The 18,249-nt window shown below is 40.2% G+C and overlaps 1 protein-coding gene across 10 annotated transcripts in view; it reads left to right on the top strand.

Annotated features, from left to right (window-relative positions):
• The window catches only part of SYNE2 (spectrin repeat containing nuclear envelope protein 2), a 331,802-nt gene that overhangs the window by 220,924 nt on the left and 92,629 nt on the right, over positions 1 to 18,249 (top strand). For 7 of the 10 annotated variants that reach the window (XM_060004428.1, XM_060004426.1, XM_060004424.1 and 4 more), the window contains exons 64-70: positions 803 to 913; positions 7,295 to 7,411; positions 11,430 to 11,660; positions 15,111 to 15,293; positions 16,328 to 16,456; positions 17,026 to 17,147; positions 17,300 to 17,441. In XM_060004428.1, coding sequence (XP_059860411.1) covers positions 803 to 913; positions 7,295 to 7,411; positions 11,430 to 11,660; positions 15,111 to 15,293; positions 16,328 to 16,456; positions 17,026 to 17,147; positions 17,300 to 17,441 — 1,035 coding nt within the window. Of the gene's footprint in view, positions 1 to 802; positions 914 to 7,294; positions 7,412 to 11,429; positions 11,661 to 12,438; positions 12,642 to 15,110; positions 15,294 to 16,327; positions 16,457 to 17,025; positions 17,148 to 17,299; positions 17,442 to 18,249 lie in introns of those variants that run through there. The other 3 variants (XM_060004425.1, XM_060004429.1, XM_060004430.1) reach the window with 3 other exon arrangements.

The raw sequence follows: 18,249 nt of genomic DNA, 5'->3' as shown, positions 1-18,249 counted from the left end.
GGTTGGATGAGACCTTTACCAGTTGTCTTTCCTGATATCAATTTCCATTTCATACTTTAAGAATTAAAGTGATAGTGGGTCTTGTGCGAAAGGGAAGAAAATTGCAGCAATTTACAGTTTTTAATGTCTCACACGTAGCCACCAGACATTCTCCCTGCTCGTTTTATAGATTGTTCAGTAGCTCCACGGTCACACAGAACAGCCTGTTGTCCTTCAGTGTATCACTAGGATACATGGGGCTGAGTGGTCGGACAAGGAGAAGTGAGGCTTATTACACGCTCTGACCATCAGACAACTTTATGATCTGATTATGCCTCTTCACAACAGAGAATTGTGAGAGTGGAGGAGGTACCAAGACCAAAAAAAAGAGTGCACTTCAGTGCAGTTCTAATTTGAGACCTGTATTTGCCTCTGAACTGATATGTTTATAGTATTCATTGTTTGTCTTTGACAGAGATCAAAAAATACATGTTCATCAGGCTGTTATTTTAAAGATAGCATTTGAGGTTACATGTACCAAAGCAGATCAAATTCCTAAAGCATGGTTTTAAAGATCCCCTTTGTGTGACATGAGCTGAATCCCAACTTATAAGAATATTTTTTAGGCTTTAGGAAGAGCAACCACATTTGGACTCCTGTGATGTAGTTAGCCAAAGAAATCGATGACAAATGGGGGATGGGTGGAATTAAGGGCTGCGGTTATACTACCTGGTAAGCTGAGTCATATAAAAGAGATGAGGAAGATGCTCTTATGATGGTAGGAAATCACCTCCCTTTGCTAATCAATTGATTGCTGTGTCAGAGTGGAGATAAGAAAGCAGAACCACCTTCCGGGTCCCCATCTTTACTCTGGAAACATGACAAGGATGTGGAGGAAGACAGGGCATCCTCGTCCTCTGGAACGATGGTTCAGGTAATACTGGACATATCATATTTGTTGGGGCTGGGGATGGGCAGGGATAGTAAGCCAAAGCAAAGAATTTCTTATTGAAAGAATGCTTCAGGAGGGAACCTACGTGGGTTGAAATTTTTTTAAGCTTCTCAGTGTTACCTCTGCACAAAGCAAAGACAGCTGAGTACTTACCTATTACTTGCATTTCTTTTGTGCACTTAGTGATAATAGGAGAGTATTTTGCTGAGAAACACTCCATGTGTGAAAATCCAAACTGACAAAACATAACTGAAAGGAGCACCTAAAAGGTTTACCATAGTGGTTAAAGCATTTAACATGCCACTCTTTGGGGAGCAGTTGGGGTGAGAGGTCTCCCCATCATTCTCTTTTTGGACAAAGTAGCATGGAAGGTAAATTAATAAGTCTTTTTCCTCCTTATGACCTTCTAAACCTTCTCCAGTCTCTCAAAATAGAGGGCAAATGCCCTCACTTTAGAAAATCATTATTACATGCTGATGTGAAGATGATGTTTTTCCCTTGCTCCTGAAAGATCTCTTCATCATTATGATCCACACACCTCCCGCGCCTGCCTCCTGACCAGGGCTGACCCCTCCCCCAGCTCCCAGACCAGTCCTTTCATTCCTCTCTGGCACGGGGCTACACTTGTACCTGCATCTCCAGTCTCTTTCTCTTGGTAGCTTCCTTTCCTCTCTACCTCAGAAGTATTCAGTTTCCCCTTCCCTAACAAATTCCCTCCCCCATGGCCCTACCCCTCCGAACAAGCTGAGGGACCCAGAGCCCAGACCATCTCTTCAGAAAGTGCTTTGCCTCCCTGGGGTGCCCTTCTCTCCATATCTGCCTGTGGACGTCCTTCCTACCCATCCACAAAGGCCCATCACAACTTCCGCCTCCTCCAAGAAGCTGCCTGCCTCTTTCCCTTTGTTTTCCCATAGCATTTTGAACCTCCGTTATGACCTATCACAGTTTTATGCATAGACCTGACACAGTTTCATGAAAAGCAAGAACTTTACCTTCTACGTTTTGAGGTCCTGTACTGAGCTCAATATGCTACTTTAATGCATTGAATTTCTTTTTTTTTTTTTTTTTACATCTTCATTGGAGTATAATTGCTTTACAACGGGGTGTTAGTTTCTGCTTTATAACAAAGGGCATCAGCTATACATATACATATATCCCCATATCTCTTCCTTCTAGCATCCCCCTCCCTCCCACCCTCCCTATCCCACCCCTCAAGGTGGTCACAAAGCACCGAGCTGATTTCCCTGTGCTATGCGGCTGCTTCCCACTAGCTATCGGTTTTACATTTGGTAGTGTATATATGTACATGCCACTTGCTCACTTTGTCCCAGCTTACCCTTCCCCCTCCCCGTGTCCTCAAGTCCATTCTCTAGTAGGTCTGCGTCTTTATTCCCGTCCTGCCCTTAGGTTCTTCATGAACTTTTTTTTTTTTTAGATTCCATATATAAGTGTTAGCATACGGTATTTGTTTTTCTCTTCCTGACTTATTTCACTCTGTATGACAGACTCTAGATCCATCCACCTCACTACAAATAACTCAATTTCATTTCTTTTTATGGCTGAGTAATATTCCATTGTATATATGTGCCACATCTTCTTTATCCATTCGTCTGTCGATGGACACTTAGATTGCTTCCGTGTCCTGGCTATTGTAAATAGAGCTGCAATGAACATTGTGGTACATGACTCTTTTTGAATTATGGTTTTCTCAGGGTATATGCCCAGTACTGGGATTGCTGGGTCATATGGTAGTTCTATTTTTAGTTTTTTAAAAAACCTCCATACTGTTCTCCATAGTGGCTGTACCAGTTCACATTCCTACCAGCAGTGCAAGAGTGTTCCCTTTTCTCCACACCCTCTCCAGCATTTATTGTTTCTAGATTTTTGGATGATGGCCATTCTGACTGGTGTGAGATGATATCTCATTGTAGTTTTGATTCGCATTTCTCTAATGATTAATGATGTTGAGCATTCTTTCATGTGTTTGTTGGCAGTCTGTATATCTTCTTTGGAGAAATGTCTATTTAGGGCTTCTGCCCATTTTTGGATTGGGTTGTTTGTTTTTTTGTTATTGAGCTGTATGAGCTGCTTGTAAATCTTGGAGATTAATCCTTTGTCAGTTGCTTCATTTGCAAATATTTTCTCCCATTCTGAGGATTGTCTTTTCATCTTATTGATGGTTTCCTTTGCTGTGCGAAAGCTTTGAAGTTTCATTAGGTCCCATTTGTTTATTTTTGTTTTTATTTCCATTTCTCTAGGAGGTGGGTCAAAAAGGATCTTGCTGTGATTTATGTCACAGAGTGTTCTCTGTTTTCCTCTAAGAGCTTTATAGTGTCTAGCCTTACATTTAGGTCTTTAGTCCTTTTTTTTTTTTTTTTTTTTTTTTTTTTTTGCGGTACGTGGGCCTCTCACTGTTATGGCCTCTCCCGTTGCGGAGCACAGACTCCGGACGCACAGGCTCAGCGGCCATGGCTCACGGGCCTAGCCGCTCTGCGGCATGTGGGAATCTTCCCGGACTGGGGCACGAACCTGTGTCCCGTGCATCGGCAGGTGGACTCTCAACCACTGCGCCACCAGGGCAGCCCTCTTTAGCCCATTTTGAGTTTATTTTTGTGTATGGTGTTAGGGAGTGTTCTAATTTCATTCTTTCACATGTACCTGTCCAGTTTTCCCAGCACCACTTATTGAAGAGGCTGTCTTTTCTCCATTGTATATTCTTGCCTCCTTTATCAAAGATAAGGCGACCATAGGTGCGTGGGTTTATCTCTGGGCTTTCCATCCTGTTCCATTGATCTAGATTGCTGTTTTTGTACCAGTACCATACTGTCTTGATTACTGTAGCTGTGTAGTATAGTCTGAAGTCAGGGAGCCTAATTCCTCCAGCTCCGTTTTTCTTTCTCAAGATTGCTTTGGCTATTTGGGGTCTCCTGTGTTTCCATACAAATTGTGAAATTTTTTGTTCTAGTTCTGTGAAAAATGCCAGTGGTAGTTTGATAGGGATTGCATTGAATCTGTAGATTGCTTTGGGTAGTAGAGTCATTTTCACAATGTTGATTCTTCCAATCCAAGAACATGGTATATGTCTCCATCTATTTGTATCATCTTTAATTTCTTTCATCAGTGTCTTATAGTTTTCTGCATACAAGTCTTTTGTCTCCTTAGGTAGGTTTATTCGTAGGTATTTTATTCTTTCTGTTACAGTGGTAGATGGGAGTGTTTCCTTAATTTCTCTTTCAGATTTTTCATCATTAGTGTATAGGCATGTAAGAGATTTCTGTGCATTAGTTTTGTATCCTGCTACTTTACCAAATTCATTGATTAGCTCTAGTACTTTCCTGGTAGCATGTTTAGGATTCTCAATGTATAGTATCATGTCATCTAAAAAGAATGACAGCTTTACTTCTTCTTTTCCAGTTTGGATTCCTTTTATTTCTTTTTCTTCTCTGATTGCTGTGGCTAAAACTTCCAAAACAGTGTTGAATAATAGTGCTGAGAGTGGGCAACCTTGTCTTATTCCTGATCTTAGTGGAAATGCTTTCAGTTTTTCACCATTGAGGATGATGTTGGCTGTGGGTTTGTCTTATATGGCCTTTATTATGTTGAGGTAAGTTCCCTCTATGCCTACTTTCTGGAGAGTTTTTATCATAATTGGGTGTTGAATTTTGTCGAAAGCTTTTTCTACATCTATTGAGATGATCATATGGTTTTTATTCTTCAATTTGTTAATACGGTGTATCACATTGATTGATTTGCATATATTGAAGAATCCTTGCATTCCTGGGATAAACCCCACTTGATCATGGTGTATGATCCTTTTAATGTGCTGTTGGATTCTGTTTGCTAGTATTTTGTTGAGGATTTTTGCATCTATGTTCATCAGTGATATTGGCCTGTAGTTTTCTTTCTTTGTGACATCTTTGTCTGCTTTTGGTATCGGGGTGATGGTGGCCTTGTAGAATGAGTTTGGGAGTTTTCCTCCCTCTGCTGTATTTTGGAAGAGTTTGAGAAGGACAGGTGATAGCTCTTCTCTAAATGTTTGATAGAATTCCATTGAATTTCTTGATCCTGCTTTCCAGATCAATTACATGGTGCTTCCTCTTTCATTTATGGCTAAATGCCTTTACTTTAGTGCTCCTCTTTCTTGGCCCCTTTTGTAATCGTGATTTTGTCCCTTGCTATACTTAAATTGCTGTTGACTTCTGCATATCAATTAAGTGCCCTTTTATTAGTCCTAATCCTTATTGATCTCGTCAGCACTAACCACCTCTTCCTTCTTGAAATGCAGTGTTTCTTTGGCTTTCTTAATTCTGTACTTTCTTGTCTCATCTACCTGCAGCCCCTCTTCCATCTCCTTCTCTTGCCCCATCTCTGTGATGGTAGGCATTTCCCCCAGTGTTTTGTCCTCTTCTTTCTTCTCTGTTTTCTCTCATGGCAATTTCTTCTCCTCTCATAGGTTTGGTAGTCACCTGTATGACAGGGATTCCCACATCAAATCTCTAGTCTTGACTTTTCCCATAAATCTGTTCCTCATTTCTACTCTCCAGATAGATTTCTCTTTTTGAATGTATTTTCTTCATCTCAAATCCATTTACCAACTTTCCTTCAATGCTTCCTCTTCCTCCTAATTCCTCAGTGTCTGTTAGTGGCACCACTGTTTTCTCAGAGTCTGAGACAAACTTCAGAGTCGTCTCAGGTACCTCATTTGTCTTACCTTTCATATCCACTGATCAAGTGATGTTCATTCAGTCTTTACATCCTTCTTCACCTCCCATTATTTTTGTCATCTTCCTATTCCAGGCAATTGTGAACTTCTTCCCTAGATTTTTAGAGTAGCCTTCTAAGTGGATTTATAGCCTCTAGTCATTTATATGTCTTATACAATATTAACTGATGGCTTTTCCTAAAGCAGTTCATGCTTTAGGACAAGCATGTCTTTTCCTAAAAGTCTTTCCTGGATTCTATCTGCTGAATAAAATGCAATCTTCTTAGCCTGACTTCCAGACTTATCATGATCCCAACCTACCTTTACAATTTTATCTAAGCTTCACCTTTGGTTTTTGGTTCATAACTTTCTAATAGCAGTTACTGTTTTCAGTACGCAGAGCAGGAAAATAACATTTTCTTAGGAACTATGAGATGCTTTGTATATGTCATCTTGTTTAATAATCACAAGAATGAGTGAGCTGAGTTATAGTCTCACTTTAAAGGTGAAGTAAATGAGGCTCAGAAAGTCCAGGTTAACTTGTCCAAGATCACACAGCTTGCAAGTAGAGCAATCAAGATTGGTCAGTTACGTCATCCACTTTTCCCACTGCATTATGTTAAATATTTGTGTACATTTCATTTTCCCATTGTTTAACTTTGACTGACCTAGTAAGTGGGTTACGCTTACTAGGATCAAAGTGTACATCCATTTAAAATGTGACACACATTGTCAAACTGCCCTCTAGAAAGAGTACATCAATTTTATTTCTACCAGGAATGCATGGAAATGCCTCTTTCCTGACCCTAAGCTGATATTGGACATTTTCGGTCTTAGCCAAACATAGCCAGTGGCTTAAATTGCATATATTCTAAGAATTTTGAGTATCTCTTTAGGTGTTCATTGGCTTTCATATTCTTCTTTTATGAATCGCTTGTTCACACCATTTGACTTTTTCTTCAAACAGACTGGGATGTTTTCCCTATTGATTTATAACAGTAATTAACATATTAAGGGTATTAACAGTTTGCAAGATGTTATCCCAGTCTGTTGTTTCTCTTTTAACTTAGATTATGGTGTCTTTTGTGGTGCATGTTATTTTATTTATGTTGTTAATACTAATATTTTTTTCCTTTATTGTCATGCTTTAGAAGTCCCTCCCCACTCCTAGATTAGAAATAGATTCACTCATATTTTCTTCAAGAATTTTTATGGTATAACTTTTACATTTAAATATTACATGCAATTAGAATTCATTGTTAGTAGTGAGGCGAGGATTTAGCCATGTTTTTCATGGATAGGATAGTTGTTCCCAATTTTAAAAATTCATCTTTCCCCCATTATTAGAAATGTGGGCTTTATCATATAATCTTATTTAATTTTAATTCTCTTAATTATCCATTTAAATACGTAATTCTCTAGATTCCTTATGTGTCCCTCATTAACTACAGAGCTTTAGAGAATTTGAGTCTTCAAAATAAAGACAAACCTGAGGAAGTTGATTTTTTTTGCCTAATAAACAAACTTTTTTTTCTCAATGCACCTGACTTCTCTAGACATTTTTTAAGCAGGTGATTTGTAACATGAGCAGGTCCAGGAAGAGGGACGTGCGTGGCAGCAGGGCAGGAACTTTTCTGGACCTCTCATTCTTTTCTTTACAGGAGGCAGCTTGGAAAATAAGCATGTGTGATAGTTCCACGGCACGGATTTTTGCACAAGACTCACTAAACACTGAGCAAGGCCCAGAATTTTCCCTGAGCCCCAACCAAACACAAGAGGTAAGTCCCTGTTGGTGACAAGCCAACTGCCCAGGTACCTGGACTAGCCCCCAGAGATGACAAGCTCTCTGTGTTTTGCAATATTTTGTATTGCAAACCAAGAGGTCTTTGTGAACTTTAACATCTTCATGTGCACAACCAAGCCAGAGCACAGGAAGATTTGACATCAGGTGTTTACGTAGAGAGTAAGCATGGTACAGAGCAATTAAAGATTTTTTACTCACTCACCGCTTGTGAGGGTGAACTAGCCTTTCCATTAACACCTCCTTCTTTCTTCTGTAGATGTAACTTATGGGGGCGATGAAAGTGGAGGAGAGCTAAGATTGATTAACTGCCTATTACATAAAAGGCATTTGTATTTGCTGTCTAATCCTCAGATTAAATAAGGTAGGTTAATACCTGCCATATGTTTACAAATGAGGAAATCAAAATTCAGGGAATAAAAGTACAGTTGGTAAATGGAGGAGTAAGAGTCAGACTCAGAATATTCCACTCTGCCTTCCTAATTTGAATATTTAGTATTGAAAGATGTGAAACCAAGGCAGATTTGGCCTCACAAAATAAACCGCCACCAGACCATCCCAGTGGCATATGTAGTATTTGTGCAAACGCATTTAGGTAAGGCACTTTAGCCAGGCAGATTTGCATTTTATAAAATGGGGGATGGGGTGGGGTGTGTGCACCTGTTCGTTGAATTGACAGTAAAATATTTTTGATGGTTGGTATTTTGGCATGAAATAGAGCTACAGCCAGAAAATTCATTTGCCTTTTAAATGGATCTTACTTAGATCAGCGATGCGTTATGTAGAAATCAAGCAGTATAACATTCACTAACTGAGAGGCTAACTTGGATGCCAGAGGGTTGACAGAATTATGTCAAGACTTGGGACTTCCCTGGTGGTCCAGTGGTAAAGAATCCGCCTTACAATGCAGGGGGTGGGGGTTCGATCCCTGGTCAGGGAACTGGGATCCCACGTGCCGCGGGGCAACTATGCCCGCACTCCACAACTACTGAGCTCGCGCGCCTCAACTAGAGAGCCCACATGCAGCAAACTACAGAGCCCATGCGCCCTGGGGCCTGTGCGCTGCAACTAGAGAAAGAAAAGCCGTATACCACAGCTAGAGAAAAGCCTGTGCCTCGACGAAAGATCCCTCATGCCTCAACGAATATCCTGCGTGCCGCAACTAAGACCCGACACAGCCAAAAATAAATTTAAAAAAATAAATAAATAATAAATAAATTTTTTTTTTAAATGTGGACTTGTAGACCCCAAGGCATAATGAAATCAGGGATTGGATTCTGGTTCTACTTACTCGTTGTGTGACCATAGTCAGTTTGACTAGCTTCTCTAAGCCTCAGTTTCCTCATCTGTGCACTGGGAATAATGGGTTTGGGGTGTGAAATATGAGATGGTCTTAGCACAGTGGCCTAGCTCTAGAGCCCAATAAAAGTTTGGGTATTATCAGTTTACATTAATGCTTTAGAGATGACATAATTCTCTAACAAGAAATACCTGTGGTCATACTCTTTTAGCCCTCCAAAATGTGCAGTCATAAAACTTTCATTTAAATACGTTTAGAATTTGGGATTATCGTTTGGAGAAGATATTCAGCAGGGGTGCTATTATGGAAAAAAAACTGTGGACTCAGAATCAAAAGATCTCAGAGCTGTGTGACCTTGGGCAAGTAATTTATATCTGGGCCTGAGCTTCTCAGAAGCAATGTGGTGGGATGGGAGGGGTGTGAACCGATTAAACATTAAATGTACTTGGATTTCTGTAACTATAAAAAGAGGTGAGTGAACCGATTCCTGGCACATTCTCCAGGCCACCTTCAGGTATTGAAGTTCTACAGTTACAAATAATCTTTTTTTCTTCTGTCACCTTTGGATTCTTTTCAGGTTCAAATAACTAGCAAATAAAGCCGAGATCAGTTATCCAGCTTCCTTATTTCCTCATTAACTCAGTGAGTTAGTGAGAAAGCTAAGAAATTAAATATTGTCATTTTTCTACATCTGTGTGGCAGATATAGGTGCTCGAATGTTTTTGAGGAAATAAGCAAGGCAGATGGTAAATCTGTTATTGAAGATTAATTAATTAATTAATCAATCAGTATCAACAGGTTGTTATCTCAGGTGACAAGAGGATCCCAAAATCTTTGCCACTAAGATAGAAATATCTGAAAGCTAGAAAACAATCAGATAACTAGAAATTGGTGTCTGGCAGTAAAATCACATATCTGTTGCTTTTTTATTTATTTATTTATTTATTTATTTATTTATTTATTTATTTATTTATTTTGCGGTACGCGGGCCTCTCACTGTTGTGGTCTCTCCCGTTGCGGAGCAACAGGCTCCGGACGCGCAGGCTCAGCGGCCATGGCTCACGGGTGCAGCCGCTCCGCGGCATGTGGGATCTTCCCGGACCGGGGCACGAACCCGTGTCCCCTGCATCGGCAGGCGGACTCTCAACCACTGCGCCACCAGGGAAGCCCTGTTGCTTTTTTAAAGATCAGAATTAAAAAAGAAAATTGAAGCAGGTGAATCTAAATATAGATCTGTATGTGAACTTCAGAGAAAGCAAGGCAATGGGAAGACTTCCTTAGGAAGGTGATTCTTGAAGAAAACACTGATGAAGGCAGGGGAGAAATAGCATTTTGGCAGAAAAGGCAAACATATGTGAAGTTAATAGATGGTCAAGGGGAACGAGTCCAACTCAGAGGACCCTTCTGCCAAACCAGCTTTCATAAGCCTCATCATTGTGTGTGAAAATGAGTGGTATTTTCATACCCTGCATATTTTTGTTACCACATACCAATTTCGTCTGCTTCTGCTGTACTGAAAGTTCTATGTTTAAACGAAATTCCACAAATATTAGGAAATACGCATTTGAGTTGCATATTGCTCACATTTGTGAGCCACTCCCATTTCTCAGTTAGCCAAAATAGTGCCTTATTAGATGCTGAGATGGAGTTAGCAAAGCCTTATGTAGAAAACATTGTCATTTCATCATACTCAGAATGAATAAAATATTTACGGAGATCACTAATTTTGTAGAGCAAAACACAGATCCTTATTCCTAAAGAAATTCCTCTGGAGGGGTCAACAATACTCTTTCACTATTCTGGAAAAAGATGTGGGAAGCAAATATATCTCTGTATCAATTCATCTTTTGCCTCCAAATTGAAAGTATCTATTATATAATTACTAGAATACTCTCCCTTGGTACCTGGGAGAAATTTTTCTATCGGATCGATAAGCAACCTAGGTGTTTCAATATTAAAAAGAACACATCACACATCATACTTTCTCTATACTATACTATAAGCATCTAGTCCTTAACTCAGTAATATTTGAGTATTTAGAAGGTGAAAAGTAGTTTTAGAGACACTCTGAAGAATAGGAGCAAAGTTTCCAAATTACCCCAGTGAAGCTTATCACTTGACTCAAGTTATTTTTAATAGGGAGAAGTTTAGATAAGTACTAGTGGGGGTGGGGGGGAAGCTAAAATATTTTATAATCTAAACTACTTGAGAAGATGTTAAAAGTGTGAGGTATATTTCCTTGTATCCCTGCCAGTGTGTAAAGATCTTTTTTGTGTTTGAACAGAGTGCACAACAATGTAAGCATTGCTTAATCATGCATCATGCAACTTTAAACACCGGCCAATTCGCTGAAATGTTTCAGACACCCACACCCACATGCACACCCTCTCGCTCACACTCACCTGTCTCCTGGGACCCACGGTTTAATGAACTGCAAGCCTGTTTGCGTCCTCTGTGCCTAGGAACTCTGTACCTGTGTACATGCAGATCAGCTGCTTGGAAACCTGGGGCGCCAGGTCACGTGATCATTGCTATGCCTGTGGAGGTGGCTTTTTCTTTTCTTTCTTACTTGTTCTGCCCTTATTTTTCTTTTAACTGGGGAAATGCTGTAAGTTCACAGGTCTTTGCAAGTCCCAATATGAACGTTTTGGACTCCTAACTTTTCACCGCTGGATTGCCTTTGGATTTATCATAGGGTACCACACCTCCTATCAAGGTTGCAGCTCCGGGCTTTTCTGATGAGCAAGGAGCTTTTGAGGCCACAGTGGAGAAAGCAAGGCCCAAGCCTGCGGAAGTCCTCCATGTCTGCAAGAACCAGGTGGCTGAGCTGGAGCTGTGGCTGCAGCAAGCCAACGTGGCATTCGAGCCAGAAACGTTAGATGCAGACATGCAGCAGGTGGTGGAACAGCAGCTGGTAGGGTGCCAGGTAAGCCTAATGGGTCTGAGCTCGTGGTCTGCCTCTTCGCCAATCACCTTCTAAGACTGGGTGAGTTTCTTTTAAAGCGACAGTGTGATTCTTCCTGTTACTCTGATCCCTATGTTTATCTTGGCCTCAACTTTTTGTTCTCAGGATAGTTCTTTGAAATGATTTACGTAAGCAGAGTATTTGGGGAGATAGTAGTGGGTAAGATCTCAGAATCTAGAGTTCAGATCCAGTCATTAACTGTGAACTGGTAGGAGTTAACTTCTCACCTCATTTTCCTCATAGAGTAGGTTATCTCCTAAGACTTTGTCAGGATTAAATGAGATAAATTATCTAAATCAGTGTCTGGTGTATGAAGTATATATAAAGTGCTCAATAAATACTAGTTTTATGCATAATATTAAATTCTTTGAATTTTCATTCATCAGAAATGAAAATGAATATCCTGATTTGCAGGATTGCAGATACAATATAAAAGGGCTTTGCTGCCGTGTTATTACAAATGCTCCTGCTCTTGCTGGGGAGGGGCAGGAATGTAAACTTCCTTGCCTGGGAGTCATTTTGAGTAACATTTGCTGGCATAGCCCAGAGGTTGGGATCTCTGTACCCCTTCAGGGAGGGGCGAGACTGACGACACTGCAGGAGCATAATTGAGCTTCACGCACGACAGCCCAGCCCAGCCCAGCCCAGCCCAGCCCAGCCCAGCCCAGCCCAGCCCAGTCCAGCCCAGTCCAGCCGAGGCGCCTCCCCTAAAGGCACTTAAGACCTGCCTTGGCCAGATTGGCTCGCTTGCCGTGGTCCCAGGGACAAGGACTTCCTCTCAGAGTAACCCAAGTCACTGGCCAGCCCACAGGGAGCTCTACCCACTATATCCCGTTATGGGGTTGGGGAAGACCCACCTTGGCCCGAGGCCGGCACTCCTCCCCTTTTTCCATTCAGACTCACAGTCTTTACAACATCCGGTGCCTGTCCAGTGGGACCCAGGTAAGCAAGCTGGACTTCCTTCCTTGGGCAGCTCAGCACTTCTCACCCCAAAAGTCAGCTCCGAGGGCGGATTCACTCAAATACTGGCACTACTGCATGATCTAGCTGATGAGGTGCTTGAGAGTTTGGAGAAGACAGAGTAATTCAGCACAGAGCAGTGCTACTCTAATCTGAACCTGCAGTATTCCAGATGTTGAGACCTAGCCACTTAAGGCCATTCAGAAGCCATCTGCCAATTGATTGTCCTGCTGACTGGGTAGACCCCCAGAGCCAATTCCTTAATCATTACCAAAATCTGGTCCTTGGGCCACTTGTAGTGAGTTCAAGGATGTGAGAGCTGCTCAAGGAAAAAACAGGACCGCAAGGTGGCAGTAGCTCGCAATGAGCTTTATTTGGTGGGACCAAATAAAGCGTTTTGGTGGGACCTGGAGGGACTGGAAAGTCTTTCATGGCAGGGGACCTTCCAGAGGCTTTGGCAAGGAGTGAGGGTGGGGCCACCACCCGGAAGGGAAGAGACGATGGAACTCCCAGAAGATGGGCAGTCCAGAGGGGCTCGTGTCTAGGTGATGCCAGAGAGCTCTGAAGGATAGCAGAGGCTGGGGTCTTTAGAGCACCAAAGTTTGTCTTAACCATGGCTAACAGATGTGGGGGTCCAGTTTTGAGTCTGACACTAGTGAAATGTGAGCTGAGATTTCTGCTGTGAAGAAATGAACAACATATGGGTCAATATACAGGGGCCAACTTTGGCTTATTTATATAACACCACGACACATACAGTTTAACTTTGAAACATATAAAAAGCCTTACAGTGGTCTGTAAAAACACTGAATTGCCAGAGGGAAAATGTCCAAAGGACAGGAGCAAACAGATCGGTCAAGAAAAAATTATATTCAGTAATTTAATATTTGAGAAGAATGTTTAGCCTTGATTATTAAAGACTTGTGAATCAAAACAGCTGTTGTTTTGTTCCTACATTACCTTGACAAAAATTATACCATCCTGGAAAACTCTGGAGAAATAGATCCACTAATGTCTGTCTGATTGGTTCAATGTTTTGGGGAGTCAGCTGTCAGCAGATAAGATGTCCATCTTCTTTGACCTAATAATCCCATTACTTTAAATTTACCCTCTGAAAATAACCCAAAAGGAGAAGAATATTTATGGCTGCATTGATTACAGAAGTGAAGCCCTGGAAGCAGTTGAAAGGCTTAACAATAGGGAGATTAAGAGAATTATAGAGTATTGACTTGTGGCTATTAAAATAGGAATCATGAAGTATATGTATGTAGACACATGAAAATGTATACATAAAATAGCTAAATGGAGAAAAAGAGTGCAGAATTATAGTATACTTTGTTTATAGCCACTTTAAAATCTATAAGTACATATTGTTTAAGCTTAGAAGAGTCTATATTATAGAGGATACAAGTAATTTGCTTGAATGGAGAAGTTATAAGTTTGTTATGTGAAAATTTGTTTTAAGAATAGAGTTCTTCCTTAAGTTTCTCTCAAAGAACTGAACTTGTTCATAGTCACACACTATTTTAGCCCAAGCATTCACAGTGCCGGCATGTAAGGCTGAATGCTGCTGCTACACTCGTGTGCCCAGCCAGTTGACATGACTTTTGGGGCTCCTGAGCCCCAGGAGAGGGCAAACTTGATCTGTTCGGAGGAAAACAATGATGGTGACTTACTGGGAAACTTACTTCATCCTCCTGATTTATTTTTAGATCCGGGTGTAAGTTGGCCAGTTGTATCAATGACTAAGTGTTTTAGGTTCTAAATTATGTCTTCTGTAGTCGTCTTCTGATATTTGGGAAGCTTATTTGGCTTGAGAAAGCGAAGGAAAAGAGCAAAGGAAAGAATTTTCAAAGAATTCTTTTTTTATTACTACTCAGCACTTGGATTGCAATAGAAAAAGGTTAGGAAGGTGGGGAAAAAAATAATAGTTGGCACAGACTACGTATCAAGCCCTGGCCAAAGTATGTGGATTTAACTCTAGCTTCTCAAAGTGACCTCAGGAGGTAAGTTCTGTTATTATCCCCATTTTGCAGATGACTAGAGGCACAACCATACAGTATAAGGTGCCCAAATTTTCCCAGCTACGAAGTGGCAGGGCTGAGATCTGAACCCAGGCAGTCTAGTTCCTGTGTCTGTGGTCTTAACCACTATGCTATAATGGATATATTAAGCTCTGTTTTCTAAGGTGAATATAGAATCACTTGTTTTAGATTATTTTACAACCAATTTATTTATTTACAACCGATTTGGAGTTGGTTTGGTTGTACCCTTATGGATAAGCACAGGAATTATGTGGAAGTTGTTTTTCTTTCCCCAGGGTCCCTTCCAACTTGTGTTTCTAGGACTTTATATATACACTTAGGTAGAGAGAGTGAATCTAACTTATTTTAGACTGTAACATTTGCTTAGGACCAAACCTATGATTAATTAAATGATTTTATTTCCTAGGCTATGCTAACAGAGATTGAGCACAAGGTTGCCTCTCTGTTAGAGAATTGCAAAGATCAGGGCCTGGGAGACAGTGGAGCCACTCAACAGGAGGCTGAAGCACTTTCCTTGAAACTAAAAACTGTGAAGTGCAATTTGGAAAAAGTCCAGATGATGCTGCAGGAGAAATACAGCGAGAACCAGGTAAAATATGACTGTGTATAAACATGTACGTAGATACATGCATATGGTCGATCCATCAGCAAAGAGCTGTGGGTGGAAGTAAGGAAACAACTACAGAGGAATTACAGTAAGTGAGGAAGAATTATGCCTCTTAAAACTGTAAGGCTTGGTTACACTGGCTTTTGTCATTGGTTTCATTTCGCTGTGTAGTTTTCCCATCTAGGTTGTCTTTAGTGATGGTGTTGGTTTGGTTAGAGTTGGTTTGACTGGGTTGATTGTTCTTGCTGATAATGAGCTCTCTGTAAGCCTTCTTCATAAAAGAAGGATATATTTTAAAGGAATTGTGTGACTCTGATTGACTGGAAAAATGAAGCCTTTATAGATAAGATTAAAATTTGACAACCAGAAACACAAAAACCTGTTTCCAGGGTACTTTTTGTTATTCATTTATAAATATTCACATATACTGATGAAAGTATCATACAGCTAAAGTGTGCTGTGACTTTTAAAAGCATTCTGTGTATATAAATGCAAATGTTCATCTTGTGAGTAGGATCTTACTATGTAAGATTTGCATCCATACTTATGAGTTGGTGGTTTCTACTTAAGAGGACTTACATTCACAGAAATAAGATTGGCTCCAAATACACAGGCTGTATGGATCCCCTTTTATCCTAATATGTTCTCTCTCTTTTAAAGCAACTACTTACGTTTTAGACATAGGGGAAATTTGAGTTCATAAGCATAATACCATGTCTGTTTTTTATATCCATTTCACTTTGTCCTCAGTAAAAAAGTGCAATAGATTTCCTAGCTTTTAGTAACTCATTGGATGAGTTAAGTTGAGGAATGATAAAACGACCACTTCATCAAGCATAGTGGTTTTTGAAGTCGTTATGAAATAAGTACATTAAATCATAGTGTATAATTATTTTAATTAACAAAATACAGCCATTTACTTCACATAAAACTTTTCCATTGTGTAGTCGCATTATTAGAATTGAAATAGGTCACCATTTTAAATAAATAGTCTGCCATCATAAAATGTTTTGCAGCATTCTACCATGCTAAAGAAATCTTCCGAGCATCAGAAAGTTCTCCAACCAGATAACCTTTCTGAATTTGAATCTGTTGTAACTGAAAGGCCACAGTTTAGCAGACAAAAAGATTTCCAGCAGCAACAGGTAATTTCAGCCCCGAACAGTTATAAAGATAAGAATAAAGCTTTCTGTATGGAATTTCCCATTGAACTAAATACTGAAAGGCCATTGGAGTGTTTTCTTACGTGACTGAATAGAAAGTGTGATGTGTGAGTGTTCCTGTGTGTGCAGCAGCTCTGAGTTTTGAGCGTTTACTGCAGTAGCTGCTTTGCTTTCATCTGCTGCCGTTGGGGATACCGGAACTTGGCTGCCTTATTAACTTGCGTCTTATATCAAACTAAGCAAATATCTTCAGGGTGAACTTACCTCTGTAACTGCAACACTTCTTTCCCTATTGTTTCAAAATGTGTTAGTATATTTTTGGTGGTTTTCCATGTGTGTAGCATATATTTAACAATACTTGGTCATTGTGTGAATATTTTAAATAAGTTTTTGAAAAATAAAAGTTAACAAGAACAAGCAAGCAAGAAAGAGTAATAGTAAATAATGATTTAGGAAGTGATTCCAAATCAGCTGATCTCAACAGAAGAAACCCTTGGGTACTAACTGAAAACCTTGATTGATTGGACTATTTGAATCTTACTCAATTATAGGTTCTGGAGTTAAAACCAATGGAACAGAAAGATTTAATCAAATTCATAGAATTTAATGCTAACAAAATATGGCCTCAGTATCGCCAACATGATAAAGATACAACTCAGACATCATCTGTGAGGTAAAATATTTTTAAAGAATCGAACGTTCGGTAGTATTGTGGTTGGGAGAGTTAACAGTGTTTCTTTTAATATCACTTATAAAACATTGTCTGAATGTAATAAAATTTTTGTATGTTGATTAGTCTTTTCACCTTTTGTTTTCCCTTAAAAGCAGTAAGGCATCTAGCCCTGAAAATGATGGTCCAGACTTGATCTTGTCAACCCAGGGCCAAAGTGGAGATAAATGGCAATATTTACATCATGAACTTTCATCAAAAATTCGGCTCCCTCTACCTCAGCTTGTGCAGCCCCAGGTCAGTGTGTATGTGCACACAGTGTAAATAAGTGTGTTTACCTTTGAAAATCCAACGAGCATTCATTAAACACACGTGTATGTTCTGCATTATTTTCAAAAAGCAGTTTATTTATTTTCAGAAGGCAAAGATGCCAGGTGGATTTTCTTACTTAGCTGTCCTCTTTTCATCTTCCTGGAAATCTGCATTAAGTGCTTCCCTTTTGTGCTCCTATAGCATGCTGGGCTTCCCTGATCATAGCTCTTAACTATACTATACACCTGGGTATTTGTCTGTATTCCCCATTAGATGGTATGAGAAGAAAGACCATGTCTGCCTGATTCACATTTGAGTGCCTGGCACAGTAGTAACTGGAACATCAAAAAATCTTGGTTACTATATGTTGAATGAATAAAGGAATGAATAATATATGTAAAAAAATACTTTGAAAATGATACGTTGCTATATGAGTGTCATTCATTCATCAAAATATTATTTGGGGGCTTCCCTGGCGGCACGGTGGTTGAGAATCTGCCTGCCAATGCAGGGGACACGGGTTTGAGCCCTGGTCTGGGAAGATCCCACATGCCGTGGAGCAACTAGGCCCATGAGCCACAACTACTGAGCCTGCGCGTCTGGAGCCTGTGCTCCTCAACAACAGAGGCCGCAATAGTGAGAGGCCCACACACCGCGATGAAGAGTGGCCCCCCCTTGCCACAACTAGAGAAAGCCCTTGCACAGAAATGAAGACCCAACACAGCCATAAATAAATAAAAGCTAAGCATTAAAAAAAAAAAAAAATATATATATATATATATATATTATTTGG

Source organism: Delphinus delphis, chromosome 2, assembly GCF_949987515.2.
Source record: "Delphinus delphis chromosome 2, mDelDel1.2, whole genome shotgun sequence".
NCBI lineage: Eukaryota > Metazoa > Chordata > Mammalia > Artiodactyla > Delphinidae > Delphinus > Delphinus delphis.
Note: the sequence above shows the minus strand (reverse complement) of the source record. Positions and strands in the feature narration are given on the sequence as shown.